This window comes from Vipera ursinii (genome assembly GCF_947247035.1).
Source record: "Vipera ursinii genome assembly, chromosome: 2".
NCBI lineage: Eukaryota > Metazoa > Chordata > Lepidosauria > Squamata > Viperidae > Vipera > Vipera ursinii.
This window is the reverse complement of record NC_139513.1, coordinates 207,202,837-207,228,879: the sequence shown is the minus strand read 5'-3', so window position 1 is coordinate 207,228,879 and position 26,043 is coordinate 207,202,837. Positions and strand designations below refer to the sequence as shown.

The window sequence follows — 26,043 nt, the reverse complement described above, 5'->3', positions numbered from 1 at the left end:
CGTGTCAGTTTAGTGTGAAGTTTGTGAAAAAGGCAACTGAAGAAAACAAAGAGATCCACAGAGCAAAATGCAAGCCTATAAATATATGAAAGGTTTTTTGCATTAAAACGTGAAGATGGCTTTGTGTGCAGAACAAGACAGGAAATGTTAAAAATAATTTAAAAAATTCTATACACAGCTATACAAAGATCAAGATCACTCAAAAGTAACAACACCCACAAAAGAGGAAATGCCAGCTATCCTGGTGAAGGAAGTATCAAGTACCATAAAATCAATGAAAAATGGCAAACCTTCAGGAAATGACTGTGTTACGGTTGAAATGCTGAAAACTGGTGATCGCAATTTACACGATACTAGCGAAATTGTACCTGAGATGCCTCAGAGAAGAAAAAATACCCCAATACATGGAAAAATGCTGAAGTGATTCTTATACACAAGAAATGAGCCTAAGATGATTTAAAGAACTATAGCCCAATAAGCCTTCTTTCAGTCATCTCTAAGGTTTTCATCAATATAATAGCAAAAAGAATATTGAGAACATTAAATGATGCACAACCAAAGGAGCAGGCAGGGTTTAGAAGTGGCTACAGCACAATGGATCACATCCAGATTGTTCAGCAAGTCATTGAAAGGCACGTACACCATGTCTCTGTGCATGGCTTTCATCGACTACAAAAAGCTGTTTGACTCAGTATTCCAGCAAGCAATAATTAATGCATTGCTCAACCAAGGCGTAGACACTGCTTACAAAAAATTTACTACAATCAATATATGAAAAAACACTAGCAACAATTTGCCTTAATGATCCTAAAGTGGAAATCAACAAGGAACAAGGTGTACAACAAGGCGATAAAATATCACCTATCCTTTTCTCAGCCTGTCTTGAAGAAGTATTTCGCAAATTAGACTGGGCAAAAGATGGAATAAAAATTAATGGTGCCTATTTAAATCACTTAAGATTTGCAAGTGATGTTTTTTCTCTTCTCACAGGACCGAGAAGAGCTACAAAGACACATACAAGAATTGTACAAAGCAGGAGAACCATTTGGCTTAAAAATAAAGCTGAAAAAGAGCCAGGTTATTTTTAATAAATCACCAAAAGAAAGAAAGAAAATTATATCTGGAGAATTAGACGTAGTAGACCATTACATATACCTGGGCCAATGAATCTCAATGGAAGGTGATACAATAAAGGAAATTGAATGACGTTTAAATGTGGTTGGCAGGCATTCAACAAGCTAAGCATAATTTTCAAGAACAACCTCCCCCTATGCCCGAAGAGAAAAATTTTCGATCAGTGTGTGCTACATGTTCTAACATATGCCGGTAAAACACGGATACTAACCTTACAATCAATACAAAAGCTACAAGTGGCGCAAAGACTCGTGGAAAGATACATGCATGCATTAAAAGAGAAGACTGAAAGACCTGCATATGGATTAGAGAACAAACAGAAGTATATGATATCATCAAGAAAGTAAAAGAATTGAAATGGAAATGGGCTGGTCACATAGCAAGAAGACCTGATGACGGGTGGACCAAGGCAGACACAGAATGGATCCCACTTGATAAAAAGTGTCCACGAAAGAGACCTAAAACAAGATGGATCGATGACATCGAAGAGTACTGCAGGCCCAATTAGCAAAAGAAAGCTCAGGCCTTGTGGGTTGAAAACATGTGGAAGAGGCCTTCAGCCTGCAGTAGATAGATAATGGCTAAAAAGATGATGAAATAAAAAATATTTTAATTGTTGTCATTCACATTTCATTTTGTCCCTCCTTTTGCATCCTTTCTTTAATGATTCTATTCCACCATGTCTTTGATATTAGTGTAATTCTTGTCCCACAGCAAGTTGTCTTTGTGGCAAGTTGCCCGCGGTGAGTTGGCTGTGGTGAGTTGGCCGCTGCGAGTTGGCTGTCCCTGTCCACATGGTATGGCACATGGTATGGCATGGCAATTAAATTGGCAAAAAAATTAAAGGGTTTTATAATGTAGATATATTTTTATAACTCTGAAGACAGCAAGAAACTAGACCAAGATAGTAAATCTGCATTAAAAATGGGTTTTTTTTTACCAAAGCCTCCCAGTTTAAAGTACAATTGTCTCCAGAAAATTTACGATGAATGCAGAACGATGCTATCCATTGCCCAGCTAGAGAAAATTATAGCCATCCAAATAGTTTCATTTAAAAAATTACTTGCCTATATAACCAGCATTTTCATAAATGTTTATACTGTATGTAGAAAGTCTGTAGGTATGAGTGTATAAAGTGTTAGTAAGTAACAATGACAATTTTATCTTTTAAAGACAGAAAAGATCAAATGTCTCACAAACTTGATAGGTTTCATTTACTCCAGCACTTCCGTAATGTCTCTTCCATGACACACAAGGATCTTTCCATGTAACATTAACAAAGTCTTGCACTTCTACAAGACAAAAAAAAGCATACACATTACTTAGAAAACTTTTAAGAAAAAGTCATTTATCAACCCAATTTCTTATTTTTATCATGTACTGCTAACCAATTGTAAATTAAAATGGCAAGAATGTAAGAAGAGCAATCAAAGCCTTATCTTGTCCAGTATTGTTATTTTTTTCTTCTTTTTATGACCCTGTAGTCCTTTAATTCAGGGTAGAGTCAAGGCGATTGGATGGAGCTGAGCATTTATTGATTGGATATTATTTTCTTTGCACCCTAAGACAGAAACATCTGCTGCTACCTAGGATTAAACAATCAACCTTCCAAGTGGGAAGCAAGCGTCTTCACAACTAGGCCACCACGCCGTTCGTTCAGTATTCTGTTATTACTGATTATTATTACTAATTAAACTCTTCCAACCAAATGCCTACTAAAAGCTGAAAAGTTATAGTTCTCGACTTACGACCACAATTGAACCTAAAATTTCTGTTGCTCAGTGAATTTTGCCACATTTTATGACCTTTCTTGCCCCAATTGTTCTATGAATCACTACAGTTGTTAAGCTAGTAACAGTTAGGTGAATCTAGCTTCCCTATGGGCCCCAAGAGACTGCAACCATCATAAATATGAATCTTGATCTTTTGTCCCTTTAAATAATGTAATATCTTTTAATTTTTTTCTTTGCCCATTTTCACAAAATTCTTGAAAGCTTTAACAAGCTTATTTTGTTAATCCAATGTAGGAAAGTTAGCCAGGTGACTGTCTTAGTTATTACTTGTATATGCCTTTTAATTATTGAAACATGAGCTGATTTCTTTTGTATGTTCACTGTAACATTTCTCCATATCATCCTTGTAGTCTGTCATTCTTAAATCCACTTTCAAATCAGTCTCAATCATCTCAGGTAACACTTGTTCCTCTTCTCTAGCATCTTTTAAACACAATTTTCTATAGAGGCAAAAACTCTTAAAATTAATTTCTGGCTCCATTGTTGAAAAATTTCCTTTAATATGTCCAATGTTAAAATATTTTGCTTCCTTCAGCATTTGTAAGTTTGAGTATTCCTCTTCTTTAATTGTAATCTTTAGTTCCTTCTACTTCCCTCTATTGTGTGAGTTTTTAAAGCCTTATCTTCTTATGTTTTTTAAAGAATTCAAAACAAAACCACCATTTTCCTATAGGAAGGATTTTTTTATAATTAATTCCAAAATCTTATTTGAAATTTATCTGGACCCTTAGATTGTTTGTAACTTTCTAAAATCAAAGCTACAATCATCCTTTTGCTATTTATTCCAGAAAAAAAAATAGTCCTTAAACTTGTATTTAAAGCTTATTTTGCTAAGGACTGAAGGAAACTTAACAATCCCAGCATGGTTAAACTTGTCAATCTAAAGTTTCCTAATATATGAAAAGCAGTTAACAAACAATCATTGAAAGTAATTAGAACAGGAAGTAGGTGAACCCAGTGTCTGTTCAAAGGTGCAGACCGCAAGATAGCAAGATAGCTATTCCCTTGCCTCCTAGAGTTCTGGAGACCGTTGTCTTACAGTCTCCCCAGAAGAAGAAGCTGTTTGGAGCACTTGTGAGTGATCTCAAGTTCTTTCTTTGTCCAGGGAGGAATTACAAAGAGCCGATCTACGTGCTGGCTTTTTATCCCACTGCAGTTTTCAGTTAGCTTTTCATTGAGCAGTCTTCAATTCACCATTTCTTCCAACATGACTGAAAATAATGTTCAGTCACTTTTTCATGGTGATTATTAAGCAAATGCTGTGATGATTAAGTGAACCCATTAATTTGAATGAATGCTTTTTGCTGAAACTGCCAAAAAATGCCAGAAACTGGTCAAAAAAAAATCACAAATCACGTGACTGCAGCACAGTATAAGTTATAACGCTGACTACCCAACATGAGTCTTGTGATTCTGTGCAACCGTGTACAATGGCTAGGGTTGCTTTATGGCAAGGTAAGTGAGTCCGGCACGACAGGGAGGGAGGGGGAAGCATGCGGTATCTTAGTGCTTCCCCCTCCCTCCCTGTCGTGCCGGACTCACTTACCTTGCAAAAATCCTCTCTGTCGCTGTTTCTCCTCTCTGCTGCTTTGAGGGAGAGGAGAGGAGATGGAACTCCTGGGTGCCCTAATATTGCGCGAGTTCAGGCACCCATCCTCTTTTGCAGAGAATGGGTGCCTGAACTCTCACGAGAGCATGGACCCCAGAAAGTTTGATTTTCAGGGTAAAAAGTGTTTGGGATGCCTGTCTCCTGCTCCCCCTCCCCCGCAACCTTTCTGCCACTGCCAGAACACTTTTTACACGGATGGAAACCTTGGGGAGGCTGGAAGCTCCATCTAGCTGCAAATGGGGTGTTTTGAAACACAGCGTTTCAAAGCACCCCTTTTGCAGCTAAACAGAGCTTCCAGCCTGCCCAAGGTCTCCATCTGGCTAAAAAGTGTTTGAGCATCCATGGAGCGCTTTGAAAAGGAGCAAAATAGAGCGTTTCAAAGTGCTCCATCAGCTCTCAAATGCTTTTTACCCGGACGGAGATCTTGGGGAGGCTGGAAGCTCCGCCTGGCTGCATATGGGGCACTTTGAAACACTCCGTTTCCAGCCTCCCCAAGGTCTCCGTCCGGGTAAAAAGTGTTGGGCCTATGGAGCACTGCGAAACAGAGTGAAACGGAGCATTTCAAAGTGCTCCGTAGGCGCGCAAGCATTTTTTAGCCAGATGGAGACCTTGGGCCAGCTGGAAGCTCCATCTGGCTTTCAAATGGGGTGCTTTGTAATGGAGCGCTTCAAAGCGCCCCATTTGCAGCCAGATGGAGCTTCCAGTCTCCCCAAGGTCTTCATCCAAGTAAATGTGTTTGTGCGCCTGTGGAGTGCTTTGAAACAGAGCGAAATGCAGCATTTCAAAGCGCTCCGTAAGCACTCAAACACTTTTTAGCCCGACGGAGACCTTGGGGAGCCTGGAAGGTCCATCTGGCTTCAAACGTGGCGTTTTGAAATGGACCGTTTCAAAGTGCCCCATTTGCAGCCAAGCGGACCTTTCAAGGTCTCCATCTGGGTAAAAAGTGTTCTGGCGGTGGCAGAAAGGAATTGGGGGGGAGAGGGGCAGGAGACAGGCATCCCAAACACTTTTTGCCCCGAAAATCAAAGTTTCTGGGGTCCGTGATCTCGTGAGAGTTCAGGCACCCGTTCTCTTCAAAAGAGAATGGGTACCTGAACTCACACAATTATTACGGGACCCAGGAGTTTCCATCTCCTCTCCTCGCCCTCAAAGCGGCCGAGAGGAGAAACAGCGGCCGAGAGGATTCTTGCGAGGGAAGTGGATCCGGCACGGCAGAATGGGAAGGGGAAGCAGTTGTGGGGAACTGGGGGGGGGGGGACTAGAGTAAATGTTGCAGAGCCTCTGCAGTCATTTGTAAGGGCGAAAAACTGCTGCGGTGCTGCAACATTCATAATTTTGGGAGTTGCTCGTAAACACTAGGGGGCGCTTATTGTGTAACTTCGAACGAGTGCTAAGTGAATGCTCCTAACATGGGGATTACCTATATAGAATTTTCCTTCTCCCTTCACCACTCACATGCACACAGAAGAAATATGTCTTAGATACTGCAAGAGTTTGGAAATCACTTCAAACTATTTCCATATTTAGGAATATAAACTTCAAGTATACTTTACTGCAATAATTAATAATAATTTACTACAATAATTAAATTGATTAAACAAAAAAAATCAGTAAAGATGAAGTTATAATGCCAATTAGTAGTATTTAAATGCAACATGCATTAAATACATAACTTAAAAGCACATTCTGCTTCAGTTTGTAAATAAGTAATTAATTCGTATCTTCCAAATCACTAATCTAAAGCACAATATCAAACACCACAATTTCTTCCAGATCAAAAAGAAGTTCCAATAGGCACAGACAGGGCTTTTTTTCTCATAGAACGCTCAGAACGGAGTTCCGGCACCTTTTTGGGATGGAACCTTGTAAGGTAGGCAAGGCGGGTTGTATGACATGTGTGAGTTCCGGCACCTTTTTCTTTTACAAAAAAAGCACTGGGCACAGATATATGGCAAAATATAAGCTTCACTTTTCCCCACTACAATGAATGTGAACCAAAAGCTTTCCTCTGTGAATTATTGAAAATGAAGCTCTTGCAAGACATTGGAGCTCCTGAAGAATCATATTCTCATTATGTCTGTGCCCTGTTTAGTTTCAATCTGCAATACTGGATTTATCGTCTGCCTGCTGTTAATAAAGAAGGCCACTGGATGCCAGTATTGTTCTATTAAAATGCAAAAGCACAAAACTGTACCATTTAAAAACTAAACAATCCTTCTTTTCAAACTAGTCTTATAAAGAGATTAAGAAGAAGAGTGACTGGGTGAGAAAACCAAAAAGTTTAGATGGTTTTAAGTGAAATTTTAATGGAAATGTTAAGCTTGGGTCCAAGAAGTTCTTGAACTTTACAATGGAAATAAAAGGTACTATTGGAGAGGAAGAAACCCTACTGAGTGAAATTGAAATGGACTTTAAGGTGGATTTAAAAACTACACCTTTTAAGAAAGAGATGGAAATACTGGATTTATAAATGAAATTGAATTATGAATTTAAAATGTTAAAAGATACACAAATAATAAACCAAAAGAAGGATGCGCATTATTTTTTAGACTGGACTTTGTGGGAGAAGTTTTCAGTGGAACTCCATAACGATTTTAATAAAGATGACAAGAATTCTGAAAGAGGCAAAGATACTATAAGAAAGTAGATGTTGGAACTGTATTGGTGAGACTTAAAGATCACGGGTGGAAAGAAATAAAAATGCAAAATTGGTTTTACCTGATTGCCATTAAAATAATGGCCTGTTATCCCTGGTTTTTTCCTTGACAGGGATTGGATGATGATTGTTAGTTTTGGTAATGTTTAATAGAGTGGAATGGATTCATTTGTAAAACTATCTATTACAATATTTAATTGTTAGTTGGGGTTGTACTTTGAATATAGGAAGAGATAGTTGGGGCGAATTTGCTTAAGTGGAGAAATATAAATATTTAAGTTATTATTTCTGTTAACTCTTGGTGGACTCTTTCTGATTAATAAGGGCAATTGAAAATTTAGAGATGGGTTTATAGAAAATTGTGTCGGATATGGAATGTTGAAGTGTTTTGAATTTTAAGAGACAGTGATAAAATGTTAATGTTGCTAGAGATGAAGGGGGAAGTTGTTTCTTCCAATATTTGCTCTCTCTGTATGCGTGTGTGTGTGTGTATTTCTGCATTAGCTTTTTGTATTTCCTTTGTTTCTTAAATGTAATTTTTAATAAAATTATTGGGGGGGGGAATTTGGGATGGCAAATGTGTCACTGATAATACACTTCATTTCACTGTAGCTTAACTTAGTGGTCCCCTCTACAGTATATCACAGTGTAAAGTAATCTAATAAATTAATATTAACCCTGTCCTTAGGATATTGTTATTTAAAATTTGAGAGTCAGTGCTATAAACTACTAAATAGATTTTTAAAAAGAACTAATTATAACCTAATCTGATAACTGTTCTTATAATTCAACATATTATATAGCATCAGGCTCTGGGGAGGTTTTTTCTAAATATGCACCTCAAGTTCTACTGTTTGTCAAGAAGATTTTTGTTAGAATTACACATATAAATTACTACGTCCTTATGCATCTTAATTTGGGACTGTATAGGCCTGCCTTTCCTAAACTGGCTGACTGAGGAAGTTCAAAAGAAAAGACAGATTTATCCTCAAGTCAAGCTCAATTCCTGACAATTAATACGAACTCAACCAAGCAATTCCTTTTCAGGATGTCTTTTCTATTTCACAATCTGGGCTCCAAAATCCTAGAATTCTCTGGTGAATTTCCATCAAAACACTAACCAGGTCTAACCTAGCTTAGCTTCTGAATCTAAAAAGATCAGTCAAGGGCTGCCAGCTGCTACACACACACACACACACACACACACACACACACACACACACACACACAAACGGGGGGGGAGAGAGACAGAGAAAGAGAGACTGTAAATGAATTCTGGGGAACTGGAAGATCTCTTACAAAAATTTGAAATTGTAGCTCAGATATTTGGGAATTCAAACAAATTGCTTCTGTTCTTAGATCAGGAAATAACTGAAATATTGTTCTCCTTCTGTTTTCAGAGTTTTTTCCCCACGGTAACATTGTGAATGTAACAGGGAAGTAAAATAAATCATGTACACAACTTCTAGAACAACCATACTAAGGATTTCATTAAGCACTTACTTTTACATCTTAAATCTAACATTTCCCAAGATCCATTTCTGGTGCAAACAGAATGACTTTTTGTCCCCGTGGAATAGAACCCTTTCACGCAATTGTATTTTACGGTGCTTCCTGGATGAGTAGATCCATCCCATATCATGTTTGAGAAAGACAATACAGGAGGTCGGCCACAGGTGATTTCTAAACGGGATGAGAAGGAATTTTTATTAAGTAATACGGTTGGCAATACTGTACTACATCATGAGGGTTTATTCCTTTATTTTAAATGGATTCTTTTTTAAGAGTCCAATGTTTAGACTATGTTCTATAATTTGTCTCGAATTCCCACTAACGGTGGCAAGCAGGGTAAGGTGGAGAGACCGCTACTATAAAACTCCCTAATTCCCAGTCAATGGACTATTAACAGTGGTGGCGAATCTATGGCACGGGTGCCAGAGGCAGCACTCAAAGCCCTCTCTGTGGGCACCCACGCCATGCCCCGGAGGTGGGAACTGTCCCTCTTCAACCAGCCGCCTGCTAATTCGCCGAGATCCCACGTGGCTGAATGCATCCGGCACGGCTGGTTTCCCTCCCCTCCATCCTGTCCCTCCTGGCCTTGCATGCTCTCCTTTTCCCAGGCACGACCCACTGCATCACCTCCTCAGCTGTTGGCTGACCATCCATCTCAGAGGCGGCTTCTTTGAACTGCTGGTGACGGGCTGCGGAGCCCCAGAGTCTGCCTGTCAAGGGGCCGGCAGGCTGTGGCTGACAGAATACCACTGGCCTCCATACACTCGCTGGCCTCTGTGTACGGGGGCCGATGGTGTCAGGCAGCAACTGCCCCAGCCCTTGGCTTGCCCCATGGCAATGGTACCCCCACCCTGCCTCACCTTTTCCCACAGGATGAGCCTCCTGCCTACCGCCACACCTACCAGACGCCTGGAGCTCCCCCAACCCTGCCCACCCCCCACAGGTGTCCCTCCCCATGAACAACACTGAGGTGACCACACCCACCTTGGCCACACCCACCCAATCTTCCATGACCACAGCCACACCCACCCAGTGGGCCACGCCCACCCGGCACCCAGCAATAAATAAGTGGGTTTTGGGTTGCAGTTTGGGCAATCGGTCTCTAAAAGGTTCACCACCACTGGACAATATAATCAGCTTTGGGCAAGAATAAGCTTCCTACTTTGGGGATTGGTTTTTAAGGATAAAGTGGAAATAAGACAGTAAGTAAAATGAATAATATCTATGAAAGGTGCACCGTTGTCTGTAATTTTATAGCCCTGATCTGGTGACCCTAATATTAAAAAAGGTAAAGGTTCCCCCGCACATGCATGCTAGTTGTTGCTCATCTCCGTTTCAAAGCCGAAGAGCCAGCGCTTGTCTGAGGACGTCTCCGTGGTCACATGGCCGGCATGACTAGACACCAAAGGCGCACGGAACGCTGTTACCTTCCCACTATAGTGGTCCCTATTTTTCTACTTGCATTTTTACGTGCTTTTGAACTGCTAGGTTGGCAGAAGCTGGGATGAGTAACAGGTGCTCACTCTGCTACACGGCACTCGGGATTTGACCCACCAAACTGCCGACCTTCTGATCGACAAGCTCATCGTCCTAACTCACTGAGCCACCACGTCCCTGACCCTAATATTAGCCTCATTTAAACATTTATTACCTGGAGCCTTCAAAACCACCAAATAAAACTCCCCTGCAACCAGTATCATTTCAGTGGCACTGGCCACCTAGACACGTACATTCGGCATAAATGTTTGCAGCACTGAAGCTACATTGGGTTTCATGTGAAGTGATAGAGAAAAGAGTGTATGAACACTTGTATACGTGAAGGCTTCCATGTTGCAAACACTTATATTCAGTGGGTAGATGGCTGCAGCAGTTAATGCTTAACAGTTAAACAATTAATGTAATGTTGGCAGGAAAATATGGTTGTCTGGATAAGGAACATCTGCCTACAACCAAAGATAAAATGGAAACTATGAATTAGCCATTAGAATGGAGGGGATGAGAGTCATCTGCCGAAAATGTACTTTTCATGCCACCATTCTGATTCTAGACTACTGGTCATGTTATCAGGAATGAACAACTTGACAATAATAATGAGACTTTTTCCCCAGAAAGAAAATTTTATTTATGAGGTAAAAGCAGCCTTCTGGTACCATGGCAATGGACAGGATGTGGGCAAGGTCACGTCACTATGTAGTGGGAAATGAATTTTCTGTTTTTTTCCTATTGAGGAGGAGGGTGTTTTTATATATTCGAAATATTAACCTTTGTTAGGGTATATGCTGCAGTTTTCAGCATTACTCTTTCAAGATTGTGTCACCCATTTTGGGCCGTGTGGTAAGAAGCGGCTCCAGAGGCTGCAGAAAAGGAATCAAATATGATCCTAGACTTGGGGCTGATATCTGATTTTATTCACCCATAAAGAATATCTGAACAAAAGTAACAGATAATATATTTACCTTTGCACTCAAAAGTAATGTTTTCCCATTTGTGAGATATTTTACATTGTGAAAAGTTATGTTCTCCAAAAGACTGAAATCCAACTTTGCATTTATAGTATACGGTGCTTCCTAAAGTTGTGCCGTTATCCCAGATAATGTCTGCATTTGGCAGCCTCGGTGGTTTTCCACAGTCTATTTCTAAAGGAGATAAAACAAAAATGTGAGTATTGAAAATGGAATGCATATCAAATAGTTTAATAAGAAACTACATGTTACATTGATTTATATAATTGACTTCACATAAGTAGACCCTTGCCACTGCAATGGGACTTCTGTTTTCCATCTCTTGCTTCCCAAGACTGTTCACAAAAACTGAGTCATGAGAGGGCTGAAGGGAGGCATGTCGCCAACATTATCCACGCCACTGATAAACAATTACCAATGGATATAAACTTTTGTTTAACTATTGTTTTCATTTAAGGAAATGCATTTATTTAGTGACTGTACAATGGCGCTGAAAAGGAACAAAGAGAAGAGTATCAGAAGAGCAACAAAGATATAAAGAATGGTTGCTGGAATTGGGTATATCAAATTTAATGAAAAGAAAGACTAGGGGTGACATGATAGCAGTCTTCCAATATCTAAGGGGCTGCCCACAAAGAAGAGAGAGTCAAGCTATTCTCCAAAGCACCCAAAGGCAGGACAAGAAGCAATAGATGGAAACTAATCAAGGAGAGAAGCAACCTGGAACTAAAGAGAACTTTCCTGACAGTTAGAACAATTAATGAGTGGAATGACTTGGTCCCAGATGTTTTGGGTGCTCCGACACTGGAGGTTTTAAAGAAAAGATTGAACAACCATTTTTCTGATATGGTACAGGGTTTCCTGCTTGAGAAGAGGGATGGACTAGAAGACCTCCAAGGTCCCTTCCAACTCTGTTATTTGGTTATCGTGAAAAAAATGACTTATGACCAGTTTTCACACTTCTGACCTTTGCAGTATTTGCAGCATCCCCATGGTCACATAATCAAAATTTGGGCACTTGATAACTGGCATGTGTTTATGACAGTTGCACTGCCTTGGGATCATGTGATAACCATTTGTAATCTTCCCAGCCAGCTTCTGTCAAGTAAAGTCAATGGAAGAAGTCAGATTTGCTTAATGACTGCATGATCCACTTAACAAATAATTCGCTTAACAATTGTGGGGGGGAGGTCACAAAATGAGTCAACACTCATTTAACATCTTAAATGTTGGGCTCAGTTGTGCCCCTAAGTCGAGGACTACCATAGCTGCTTTTCAATTGATGAATATATCATTTATCATAATCCTGAATACAACTTTGGGCCATTGTTCTATCTATCACAAAAAAAACACCTACATTTTTTCCTCTTTTTTAAAAATTCATTTTTAACAAAGATAATAGTTAGAAGTTGCTTTTATTTCTAGCTTCTGGGTACAATGACATAACCAGATCAGTGCTGAGGCAAAGGCCTTTTCCATGCCAAAAACATCATGGCCAGCCAGCAGGAGATATCTTGAAGGACAACATGTCAGACTGAGACTATCGCTTAGTCAGTGGGAACCACAGTCCTGTTTGAATTCCAGAACTTAAAAATAGAACTTAAAAGAACACATGGAAGAAAAGATTTAATAATTGGAACTGGAGATCTTAAAAAAAATTAATTGGGAAAGAGGAGGAGAAATGAAGCTAGAATTTAAAAGACTGGGTACAGACGCGGTGGCTCAGTGGGTTAGGACGCTGAGCTTGTCGATCAGAAGGTCGGCAGTTTGGCGGGTCGAATCCCGAGTGCCGCGTAACAGAGTGAGCGCCTGTTACTCGTCCCAGCTTCTGCCAACCTAGCAGTTCGAAAGCACGTAAAAATGCAAGTAGAAAAATAGGGACCACTACGGTGGGAAGGTAACAGCGTTCTGTGCGCCTTTGGCATCTAGTCATGCCGGCCACATGACTACGGAGACGTCCTCGGACAAGCGCTGGCTCTTTGGCTTTGAAACGGAGATGAGCACCGGCCCCTAGAGTCGGAAACGACTAGCACGCATGTGCGGGGGAACCTTTACCTTTACCTTACAGACAGAGAGAGAATAAGCAGCATGCTTAACAGATAGAGAGGCTGAGTTGCTGAGTGTCTTTCTACTACAACCAATTCAATACAGTACTCAGAGCTGTCAACATTTTTAAAGGACTTGCCACTATGGGGTGTGGGGGGGAGGACAGGTGGTCCAGATGCAGTACAACTTCAAGTATATTTAAGGGACGGTAAGCAGTGTGTGATGCATTTTCAGAGACCTTTTAAAGACGCCAGTGATCCATAGGAACCATGAGGCAAAGTGGATTCTGTAATGCAGGGATAGTGTCTACCACATACGGACGGATACAGTATATGTTCCTTTATTGGCATATTCTCTGTTTAATGTGTGCATGTCAAGTTTAAACATGATTGCCTACTTCACAAGTACTCCTAAATGACATCAAGCCAGTTGACCTGTTATATCTCTTTTTTTGAAAATGGGCTACAGGTTCTGTCTGCAGTTTGCACAAGCTGCTAGCTCAGGCACAGAATTTCCATCTTCTTAAACAGAGTGCTTCTTAGCCCTTATTGTCTCTTCTGGTTATTTCTTACAGAAATAAGATATTTTAGGTCAACTCAGCTTTCCTTTCTATTTCCTCCTCAGGCTGTGACCAAGTTGATTTATTGCTTTCTTCATTAATATCTTGTGGCCTGAAATACAGCAATAGCAATAGACTTATATATTGCTCTATAGTGCTTTGCAGCACTCTCTGAGCAGTTTACAATGTTATTATATTGCCCCCCCCAACAATCTGGGTCCTCATTTTACTGATCTCGGAAGGATGGAAGGCTGAGTCAACCTTGAGCCAGTCAGGATCGGACTCCAGGCTGTAGGCAGAGTAAGCCTGCAATACTGCATTCTAACCATCTAGAAGCTGTGTCTCTTCTAATCTTGTTTTTTTTCTTCTTCCATTTTTACCTTTTAGTCACCGTAAGAGGCAGCAGAGAAACGAAGAGCTGTAACTGTCACACCCAGCAGGTTCAGAGAGAAGTTGCCAGGATAGGCACACAATAAGAGTAGAAATGGTGGCAGTGTGAACTACCAAGCAACTGAAGGCTAAAAGCCGGGCTAGGATGTGAAGTCTCAGAAGGTTTCCAAAAGAGGAGATTCGATTCCAGAAGCTCAATTATGCCGTTATACCCATTACTTCGATATAAATGGTATAAAGTTTCAGAAAGCTGCATGAAATATTCTGAAAGTAGCTTAAAGGTAAAGGTTCCCCCGCACATGCGTACTAGTCGTTTCCAACTCTAGGGGCCGGTGCTCATCTCCGTTTCAAAGCCGAAGAGCCAGCGCTTGTCTGAGGACGTCTCCGTGGTCATGTGGCCGGCATGACTAGACGCCAAAGGCACACGGAACGCTGTTACCTTCCCATCATAGTGGTCCCTATTTGTCTACTTGCATTTTTACATGCTTTCGAACTGCTAGGTTGGCAGAAGCTGGGACAAGTAACAGGCGCTCACTCTGTTACGCGGCACTCGGGATTCGACCCGCCAAACTGCCGACCATCTGATCGACAAGCTCAGCGTCCTAACCCACTGAGCCACCGCGTCCCTTAAGAAAGTAGCTTAGCACTAGCCATATTCAGATACCATGTTATGAAATGCCTGTTATATTTTATCAGTCCTCTCTCTTCTATTATAGCTATAATTAGGTATTGGGGAAATTCACTTCTGTTGTGATTAACCACAGCTTGTGTAAAAATTGGTTCTCAGACTGATAAAGATTCAATTGACTGTTAGGTAAATAACTAGCTGTAGACTTCACTGTTATCAAGAAAGGGAGCCACCATGCCTTCAGTTCACAATAAGGTTATGAGAAAGAGATTCAACAAGTCTATGTCCTGATATACACAGAAAAGAAATTGGTTCCACATTGAAAAATTAGTTCCCCCGCTGGAACTCTTACATCCCTATTCCTTTCGTTCAAATAAATCTTGCTAAGTGAACTCTCGAGAATTATGTTTGGGAAAGAATCATTTTCAGTTCACGCAGTCAGGCATATTTGGAACAATAAACCATTAACTATTGTTAAAAAGTTAAATGTTGCGAACTATTACTCATTAAAACAAAAGCTTATGAGTTGAAAACACCCTGGCTCTATCAGTAAAAACAAATTCCAAAAAGGCCGCAGAGTAGTTGTGTAACAATAACAACCAGTATGAGAAGGTATGCTTTATGCATATTTATTTGCTTTTTTATCTGTAGTATATTAAAAAAAATCAAAACAGCTACTTTTATAGTTAATATTTAAATGCCCCAGGAAAAGGGTTTTTTTTCCCCTTAAGCTTTTTCGATCCAGTTTTAATCCCATTAGCTATTTTATACAGATTTTGTGCTTTATATAGGTTTAGGGATTTTTTTATATACATTTAATTTTTTTTTCTACTTTACAAAAACCACCGTGAGAATTTAACTGAAGCACAATATGAAAACAGTATGAAAACAAAGCAAGCCTGGATCAGTATGACAGAGCCAAAGAGTATACCACGAGATATTCATTAAAATTAATTTTAAAATAACATAGTAAAAGTTGTTTTTAGAAATAAAGATAAATAAATAGAGCTGATGCTATCATTAGGCAGAGTGAGGTGTTTGCCTCAGCTGGCTGATGCCAGGAGCAGGAAGAAAAGAAATAGATCATAAAATGCCATCTCTGACCTGCAGAGGCAGCACAGTTTCAACCCTGCCAATGGGGAAGGGTTGTCTCCTGTAGGAAAGGTAAACGCCTCTATTATCATTACATCACAGAGAGATGCTGTCTAATGGCCAGCACACTGAACTAAAAGTCAACTTCCAAATTGTTTTGCTTCTCTAGGAAAAATTTGGGGGAACTCTCTCCTTCGCATTATAGTCTTAGGACTTAGGCTAACTAGCCTAAGCAGCAGACTATCAAACAACAACAATCAGCCAAGATTAAAATAGGGCTGTCCAACCTTGGCGACTTTAAGATTTGTGAACTTCAACTCCCAGAATTCCCTAGCCAGCCCTCCTGGCTGGGGAATTCTGGGAGTTGAAATCCACAAGTCTTAAAGTTACAAAAGTTGGACACGCCTATCATAAAACATCTATGGGGAAAAATTGTGTTTCCAGCACTGAACGCATGGTTTTGTTTATAATCTCTACCCCTATTATAAATTAAGAATAACGTAAGAGGCTCACTGCTTTAAATTATATATTAAACAGGACGGATTAAAAATCCAATAATAATAGGTAAATTAAAAATATATATATCTAGGGGACCTGGGGAGCATTGTATGGTTTTCCTGGGCAGGTACAACACAGAAAATCTTGGAATTATATAAATTTGGCTTTGATTTCTATGAGGTTTAAAGGAACCATTTTTTTCCCAAATAGACTGACAAGGGACTACTCTCATGGGAACAATTAGATTTATCAATGGATTTTTCAGATGCTCTCTTTACCTTTACACACCATATCTGCACCTTCCCATTTTCCTTTGGCATTGCAAACCGCAGTTGAGTTCCCACTTTCAAGGACATAATTAGGCTGACAGGTATAAAGGACTTGGTTTCCATAAGTGGTTTTATCCACAGGAGCTGACAGAGCATTTGGAATATAAGGTGGAGGTCCACAATCCAAAACTGCAGTAAAGTGAAAGGAAAAATAAAATTTGAGATGCTTCTCCCCAATTCCTTTGACTTCCCGAGATCTATCAACTGGCATTCTTTGAGAGAAAATATAAAACTCCAAGTCTCATTTTCCTCAGAATCAAATCCTTGGAAAGCCACCAAGTGAACAAAATTGGAAGAATTTCACTTGCTTAAGAAGAAAAGCAACTTTGAAGGAAATGGCATTCCCTTCCCATTTTTTTTAGTTATTCCCATGTGAATAGTTCTCTCCCCTACAGGATTCAGATCTGTAGCAGACTCAGACTAATTGTGAGAAAAATACTGCTTTCCTTGCTAATACAAGCAAAAATAAATTAAAAATTAAATTAAATGGAGTTTTATGCAGTTTTAAACCAATATATTCTAACTTCATAAGTTTACATAACTGATAATCAGTAAATGTAAGAAATGTGTTATTAACAGATGAGGAATGCAAACCTTAAGAACAGAAAGGTGATCTAATAAGGGAAAAAGAAATGAATACACTTAGTGTGGTTTATTCTGACACATCCAAAAAATAAATAATATATTAATTTTAGCAGAGCTAAGTAGTGTTCCATAAGAATGATCCATGCAATGCCAATACTATACATTTTACTGTTTCTGCTAAATATTGCAGATGTAAATTTAACTTGCCCTACATTCACTGTTTAATCTATTAATTATATGAGACTTTAAGAGAATCAGACACAAATGTGTTTCGCTCACAGTTTAAAATATACACAGTGAAAACAATCCATAGCTGAAAACCAAAACTAATTGTACCAAGTGCTCTTTAAATTAAAAAAAAACAGAAGAAGTATGATTTATCATTGCGGTACTTACCTATACATGTTGTGCCATCATTAGGAATAAATGTTTCATGTTTATTGGAGGCCTGAAAGCCTACATGGCAAACACAGTAATAGCTTCCGTGTGTATTATGACATACAGCGTGCTCTCCACAAATGCCAGAAAGGCATTCATTTTTATCTGACAACATATTTAAAATATATAACAGAGATTAATCAAATTAATAAAGAGTACAACTAGTATTATATAATAAGACCAATAATATTGTTCTACCACTCTAATAATGGATGAAAATATCCCGTGTATGTGTGTCAGTATAATATATATACATGTAATCTGGAGCAACTAGGCAATATTATTTTGTTACAATTAACATGAATTAACAAGTGAAATGAAACTATGCAAATTGTGAGACTGCAAAACTAACTGAAAAGGAGATGATACAACAGATCTGAATAAAGAGTCTGATTTTTGGAAGTGGAATTGATAAACACGTTCAGGGAAGTGAACGTTTAGGCTTAATTATGAATGAAAGGGCTAATACGGATGTTAGAAATTATAAACTAGATTCACCTGAGCTGTCATAGGGACGTATCTACAGATTGGTGAATGTTGATAATGGAAGAACCGGATATGAGTTTGGGGGGAAATTGTGCAAGATGCTTAACAAATATGATCCAGAGAAAAACTGTTAGCTGAGGCAAACGTATGGAAACGTTTGAAGACCCAAGGGTAAGATAGGTGACCGGGGAGCATCTTTAAAAAAAAATCTGTTTGTTTCAAGCACAGGTACAGGGGAAGCTTCAAAAAAGATAAGATAGCAAAAGATATGTTCTGATACAAACCACAGACTGTTTGTCCATGTGAATAAAAGTGCAGGGATCTTCTCCTCCTTGGACATTGGTCCCTTGAGTATTAGATTGCTCGCATGATACAAGTAAAATAAATACATCAAAGCACAAGGCGGTTGTGCTTGACAGGAAGAATATCATAACTTGGTTACAAAGATCTTGCTGGCCATAAATGGCAGCAAGGAGATAATAATAATAATAATAAAGTTTTCTCCATCTCTTTTCTGCCATCTAGTGGTGACTGGGCTCTTGCAGTTCAGATAAGAGGCATCTATTTTAATCCCTTCTTGATTAATAAGCTAAATGATACTAGACCAGGGCTTTTCAACCAGTAGTACGGGTACCACCTGTGGTACATTGGCACTTGGCAGGTGGTACGCCACCATCCTAGAAAAGTGGTAGCGGGGGAGGGGAATGAGCTGAACTGGTGGCAGCACCGCACAAGCCTGAGCGAGAGACGGCTGGAGCTGCAGGGCTGTCAGGGCTCAGCGGAAGCGCCAGGATCAACACCAAGCTCCAGCTGGAGCTCAGTGCTGTTCCTGGTGCTTCTACTGAGCCCAGAAGAAGCGCTGATCAGCTGGAATGTTGCAGCATCTCCAGGGTCTTGTGATTTACATTCAGATGCTTGGCAACGGATTCATATTTATGATGGTCAGAGTATCCCAGGGTCATGTGAAGTGACCAAAACCTGCTGCAACCACCCAGCAGACCAGGGGAATAAAAAGCAAACTGGTGGTACTCGGATGCTGCCATATCCTAAAAGTGGTACAATGGGTAAAAAGGTTGAAAAGCCCCATACGAGACAACTCATCACCTGTCAATCTAACTGATGTCTCAGACTGGCGAGAATAAATGTTTCTGTGTATGTATGAGGATAGCATCAGCACTAGCAATAACTTTCATTCACTGAACTTAGAGAGACTCTTTGAGGCTCGTTAAAATCCTGACCACAATGCATGAAAAATGGTTCAGAAATTTTGTCCCATCAAAAGTCTGACTTACACCCTATTTTTAGATCCATATTGTATTAACTTGCCTATCTTTCTAAGAAGAAGCGGCAATTTTAGGAAGTGATGACATAGTGAAATAAATAGCTGAAAACTGCATGCCAGAAATGATTACCATGCAATTTGTTCAGCAAAAAACATTTTAATGTTGGACACTGAGAAAACACCAGCAATGTGGCCCTCGGCAAGGCCGGTAAATAAAAGAAGAAATGTCCGCCACCATCACCAAAGCCTTACCAAAGTTCCAATCTTGAATTTGCTTGTCCATTTGCAGGTGGTCCTTGACTTACAACAGTTCATTTAATGATTATTCAAAGTTACAATGGCACTAAAAATGTGACTTATGATCATTTTTCGCACGTACCACCTTGGCAGCATCCCCATGGTGACATGATCAAAATTCAGATGCTTGGCAACTGGTTCATACTTATGACCGTTGCTGTGTCCCAAGGTCATGTGATCTCCTTTTGCGACCTTCTGACAAGCAAAAGTCAATGGGGAAGCCAGATTCACTTAACAACCGGATTACTAACTTATCAACCACAGTGACTCACTTAACAACGGTGGCAAGAAAAATAGGGCAAAACTCACCTAACAAATTTCTCACTTAACAACAGAAATATTTGGGCTCAGTTGTTGTGGCTGTAAGTCGAGGACTACCTGTATTCATGTCAGAAGCATCACAATTAAAATAAGGCTTACTATACAACATAAAATTTAAAATATGAAATACAAAATTAAAATATGTACAAGTTAAACAGATCTTGCCCAGAAACTAACAACATTAATGGCGTGGTGTCGCGCTGCCATGAGGTCCTCAAGTATGCACTGATAAAGACACAAAGGACAGATATACATATGTCACATATACATGTATCAAGCTAGGGTGAGTGAGACTCTTCCCTTCGTTCCATCCGTTTCACTTGGCATCGTTTGTCTTCTACCTTCACCTTTTACCTTTTACTGATTTTAATGTAATTTTTTTTTTACTGCTGTGAACCGCCCAATTAAAATTGGGAGCACAGACCACTATTAAATTATTATTATTTTAGAAATCTTCAAAAGGGCTTCACGACATGACACGAGGAAGTACAAACAAAGCACCTCTCTTCAAATGGTGAAAGTAGCCACTTTCTTCCCAAGTTCACCGTGGCAGCTTGAGAAGCTGTTCCTAGCTGTCTTTGCTTGTGCAGCCACGCATAGCCTCTGATCTAGGGCGGGGGGGAAGGAAATCCAAAAATGTGCATGGATAGGCAGTGCAGAGATCCGTGGGAGCAGCTCCCGAAGCAGAAATGTAAACCTATAAATGTGCCTGCTTTGATGAATGAAAGAGAGGAGTTTTATTAGGACACCTGCATATTGAGAGAGGCTTCGTAGGAAGGATTTGCAAAGCCGTCTTAGGAGGCAGGCAGACGTTGAACTTGCCAGATATATAATCAGCCCTCTAATCACATCATTACCTCCTAGCCTCCCCAGGGAATGGAGGCTGCCGAAGATCTATACGGGTAGTCCTCGACTTACGGCCACAATTGAGCCCAAAATTTCCGTTGTTAAGTGAGACATTTGTTAAGTGAGTTTTGCCCCATTCTATGACTTTCCTTGCCCCTGTTGTTAAGTGAACCGTTGCAACTGTTAAGTTAGTAACACGTTTGTTAAGTGAATCTGGCTTCCACGTTGACTTTGCTTGTCAGAAGGTCTCAAAAGCTGATCACATGATCCCGGGACACTGCAACTGTCATAAATACGAACCAGTAGCCAAACATTTGAATTTTGAACATGTGACCATGGGGGGGGGGAACAGGTTGCTGCTGCAAGGGTTGTAAGTAATGTTTTTCACTGCTTTGGTAACTTTGAAGGTCACTAAATGAACTGTTGTAAGTCGAGGACTACCTACAGTTGAGTGTAGAGCAGATGCTCTGAAAAAGGACCCATTTCCTCCAATATAATAGCCCAGGCTAGAAAAACTTTTTAGATCAAAGATGGAAAACAAATTACCCTCACAATCCCCAGTGCCTGGAAAAGAAAAAAAACAGCCCTTGTTTTTGCCTTAGGAACATATGGGAGAGGGAGTTAAGGGGAAATGGGTCTTAAAGGATCAATTCCAATGTTTAAACAACAATGGATCAGGTTGATCTCATTCTTACTATTTGCTGGGAATCTACATAACAAAATGGGCACAGGTAGTCCTTGGCTTATGACCACAACTGAGCCCAAATTTCCATTGCTAAGCAAGGCAGTTATTGAGTTGTGCCTCATTTCAAGGCACTGTTTGCAAATACTGTTGTATTTAGCAAATCACTGCAGTTGTTAAGTGGATCACATGGACATTAAGCAAAGCAGGCTTCCTCCACTGACTTTCATGGTTGGAAGCCAGCTGGGACGATCACAAATGGTGATCACATGAGCCAGGACAGCGCAACTGTCATGAATACATGCCAGGTGCCAAGCACCTAAATTCTGGTCACACGGTCATGGGAATGCTGTGATGGTTGTGTGATCGTAAGTCAGTTTTTTCAGTGCCGTTCTAACTTTGAAGGATCCCTAAATTAATGATTGTAAGTTGAGGAATACTTGTACATTTAGCTCAAGGTTTAGAGCAGGGGTAGGCAACCTTGGCTCTTTTATGACTCATGGACTTCAACTCCCAGAATTCCTGAGCCAGCATGGCTCATCCGGACGCATCATCCGGAAGCCATGCCCACCCCATTCCCAGCAATGGCAAAATAGTCCCAATACGTCTCGCGACGTCACGTGACGTCACGAGTTTGACATATCTGGTTTAGAGTATACTTTTGATCCATACACCCCATGATGATGCTGGCTAAAACTAGGGCCATCCCTGGGAGGCCAAAATTGCTGTTATTGTAGTCCCTAGTTGCAAGGCAGTGGTCTGTGCTTCCATGAGCTGACTTTCATTTTTAATATATTTAAAAGCATATTGCAGTAGAACTCTCTAAGTTGGATGCAGTTTGCAAATATTCACCTACCATGACAGATTGTTCTCCCATTTCCAATAAATCCATAGTTGCATTCACAGATATCTTTGCCATCTTTTTGTACACATGTGGCATTTGGATGGCAAGTAGCACAAACATCAAAAATTACATCTCTGGTGTTTTCTGCAAAAAGGGGGGGGAAAGGGGGGGGGTAAATTAAGATGGGAAGATAATCTGTTTAGTAACCTAGACCACATTTTTCAAACTTTTCCACAGAACCTTAGGATCCCAAAAAAGAGACTTCTGATGAGGGACTTCTAGGCGCAGTAATTAACCGACTGTACCCTAAGAATAGGCTAAACCTGAAAAACCTAAAAAAACAGGGTGAACATGGAAAGAGTAGCAAAGAAGAGAAAAAGCAGGCATTTATTTTAAAACGCATTAGAATAAAATGCTTTCAATTGTTAGAATTTTTAGTGTTCTGTACATTGATTTGGGCTCAATGAAATGAAGGATTTAATTTCATAAAGCAGTTAAGAGAAATGCACCCAATCTGTAATTAGCAGGGGATACTGACACACAAGGGATTCTCAGATTAGGACTGTCAATCCCTCATGGGCCGGTTGCTTTATCGCAGTCTAAGTTATTTCATAAGGCTGCTGTGAGAATAAATCATATCATGTTAGTGAGAGTTAATAACAATACAATGCACGGATTATGATCCTTCAATCTAAAATCAGCAATCAGCATGCCAAAAGGCTATCCATGCTAAATTGTAGTGAAACACGTTTGGAAGAAAGATGACCTACACCAGTGTTTCCCAGACTGGGTTACTTCCAGATATGTGGACCAACTCCCAGAATTCCCCAACCAGCATATTTGTTGCTGAGAATTCTGGGACTTGAAGTTTACACATCCAGAAATCACCAAGATTGGGAAATAGTATCAACTTAAAAGGTGTGCACACTAGGAATCATTAGAATCACCTAAAGAAACAAGGGAAGGAGGGAATTTTGGCATCCTCTGTTAGTGAACTGCAACTCCCAGCATCCTTCACCGCTAGATGATCTAGCTGGGTCTGCTGGAAGCTCCCCATATAAATCTTTGCAGACTGGGGAAGTTTTGCATAACATATCTAGAAGAAAATTTTGCAACTGGGCATGAAGTACTAGGTGGCTTCCACCCACTTTTTACCATGCAGAAAATAACTTCCACACATGCAAGGCAACATCCTCATTTTGGAGATGTTGGGCAAGCTCAATGCTTCACAAACACCTCTCTCTCCACATAGTTTATTTATTTATTTATTTATTTAATAAATCCACATAGTTTGCCATTGCTATATTTGGGGTTTCTTTCTATCGAGATTAGGGCCCTTCTCGTGAAAAGGGAGACACTGTTGTGTTCTTTAAGAGTACTTTTACTCACTGAACAGAAGGATGCTTGAAAGTTAGAGGGAAAATAGAATATGTGTGTGTGTGTGGTGGGGAAATGTAATGAAAAAGTAGAAATCATTGTTATATACTACTCAGATGGGCTTTCCCTCCAAAACCACAGACACCTGATGCATTCTTGAGCCATTTATCCATGTGCATTCTACACATGACCAGAGATACTCTCTCAGCACTATTCAGTCAGACAGCAGAAGAGTAAGCAGATGACTGGCCTTGATTTCACATCTGGAAGTCAACATCTGGGTTGCTTTATCATCTTGTTCCAGGGACTTGATGCAGCCCTGCTTAGTAACAGAATAACAGAGTTGGAAGGGACCTTAGAGGTCTTCTAGTCCAACCCCCTGCTCAGGCGGGAAACCCTATGCCACTTCAGACAAACGCTTGTCCGATCTCTTCTTAAAAACTTCCAGTGTTGGGAGCAGCCACAACGTCTGAAGGCAAGGCGTTCCACTGACGAGTTGTTCGAACCGTCAGGTGGGGCAAAAATTATTTTGCCACCTTGGGATAACTTGCCTCAGCCTTTTTACAGCAAGTGGGGGAAAAAGCCGTAACCGTAGCGAGGAATATTTCTATGAATTAGGAAGGAGGGAGGAGAGAGAAGCAGCAAACGTTTCGTCAAAATTTACCCCCTGGCTCCTTCTGTAATTTACCCAACCTTCCGCCGAAGCCGGCCTCGGCTGCTACCAAAGCCAAGATGATGTGGGGGAGCCGGAGCGCTGCTCCGAATTAAACGCTAACCTGAGCCGAAGCGTTGGATTCAAGGCGAAGGCTTACCCCGTTTCTTCTCTTCCGCCGAAGAGCGGGTCAGAAGCAGCAGCAGCAGCGCCCACAAGACCAGCAGCAGGGAGCCGGGAAGCGGACGGCCCTGCCTCGCCCCGACAGGCCCCGAGTTCATGTCGCCTCCTGCAGCCGCCGGCTCCCGCCTCGATTCGCTTCGGCTCCGGGAGGCCCTGGCGCAGGAGAAAAGCCCGGCCTAGGCGCGGTCACCTTCTACTTCCTCCTCCCTCGGCTTCAATCTGCCTTCGCCCCCTTCCTCCCTTTGCTTGTCACCCTTTGTGGGTTGCAGGGAGGAAGCGCCCAGGCCCGCCGAGCGCGGGGAGTTGTTTGGCTCGACCTTTCCTGCCCCTTCCATTTGGGTGCTCTCCTTAAGACCCCCTCACCCCATCCTCCTGGCATCCGAATTGCTCCCCATCGCCACTCAAGTACCCCCCACACACACACACACACTCCGGGCCACTGGGAAGGTCACACACACACACACACACACACACACACCCTTTCCCCACTTTGCCCACAGCTGGAGTGGGAAACTGAAATTAGTAGGCTGGGAACTGGCTGCACTGTTTTCACTGTTTTCACTTTTTATCCTATATAGCATATTTGCAACTGCCTTTTGGGGAGCTTCGTCCTATATATACAGTATATAGGATCGATTTGAGATGCAAAGTCTTTTGAGGAGGCCATCAATGATACTGTTTCTAAAGTTGAGAGTGTTGGAGCGGAGACTATTGGAAATTCTCACCTTTCAGCAGAATTAAGCAGCTGGAAAAAATAAGGACGAAGCTCCCCAAAAGGCAGTTGCAAATATGATACAAGTCATTATGTAAATTCTCCCAAAGATGCCAGCTAAGGGTTTAAACCACAAAATACCGTATCTTGATTTGGGTGCTCTCCTTAAGACCCCCTCACCCCATCCCGAGCCCTCCTGGCATCCAAATTGCTCCCCATCGCCACTCAAGTACCCCCCCACACACACACACACTCCGGGCCACTCTCCCGCCTCCCTTTTGTGGCTTCTCTTTCTGTGAGCCCCCAACCAGCTTAACTGCTGCCCGTGGGTCTGCAGCCAAATTAAAAAAAAGCCTTTTATAGTTTGCAGAATTGAAGCTCTGGGAAGGTCCCACACACACACACACACACACACACACACACACACATTCCCCACTTTGCCCACGGCTGGAGTGGGAAACTGAAATGAGTAGGCTGGGAACTGGCTGCAACTGTTTTCACTTTTTATCCTATATATCACATTTGCAACTGCCTTTTGGGGAGCTTCGTCCTATATATACAGTATATAGGATCGATTTGAGATGCAAAGTCCTTTGAGGAGGCCATCAATGATACCGTTTCTAAAGTTGA

The 26,043-nt window shown here is 40.9% G+C and overlaps 1 protein-coding gene across 2 annotated transcripts in view; it reads right to left on the bottom strand.

Annotated features, from left to right (window-relative positions):
* Positions 1 to 24,962, bottom strand: part of SUSD1 (sushi domain containing 1) — a 51,612-nt gene extending 26,650 nt beyond the window's left edge. For both annotated transcript variants that reach the window (XM_083353776.1, XM_083353777.1), the window contains exons 1-7: positions 24,679 to 24,962; positions 22,502 to 22,633; positions 17,690 to 17,836; positions 16,658 to 16,837; positions 11,161 to 11,340; positions 8,696 to 8,875; positions 2,335 to 2,426 (exon numbers count right to left, since the gene is read on the bottom strand). In XM_083353776.1, coding sequence (XP_083209902.1) covers positions 2,335 to 2,426; positions 8,696 to 8,875; positions 11,161 to 11,340; positions 16,658 to 16,837; positions 17,690 to 17,836; positions 22,502 to 22,633; positions 24,679 to 24,799 — 1,032 coding nt within the window. In that variant the 5' untranslated portion in view covers positions 24,800 to 24,962. The remainder of the gene's footprint in view (positions 1 to 2,334; positions 2,427 to 8,695; positions 8,876 to 11,160; positions 11,341 to 16,657; positions 16,838 to 17,689; positions 17,837 to 22,501; positions 22,634 to 24,678) is intronic.
* Between the last annotated feature and the right edge of the window lie 1,081 nt (positions 24,963 to 26,043).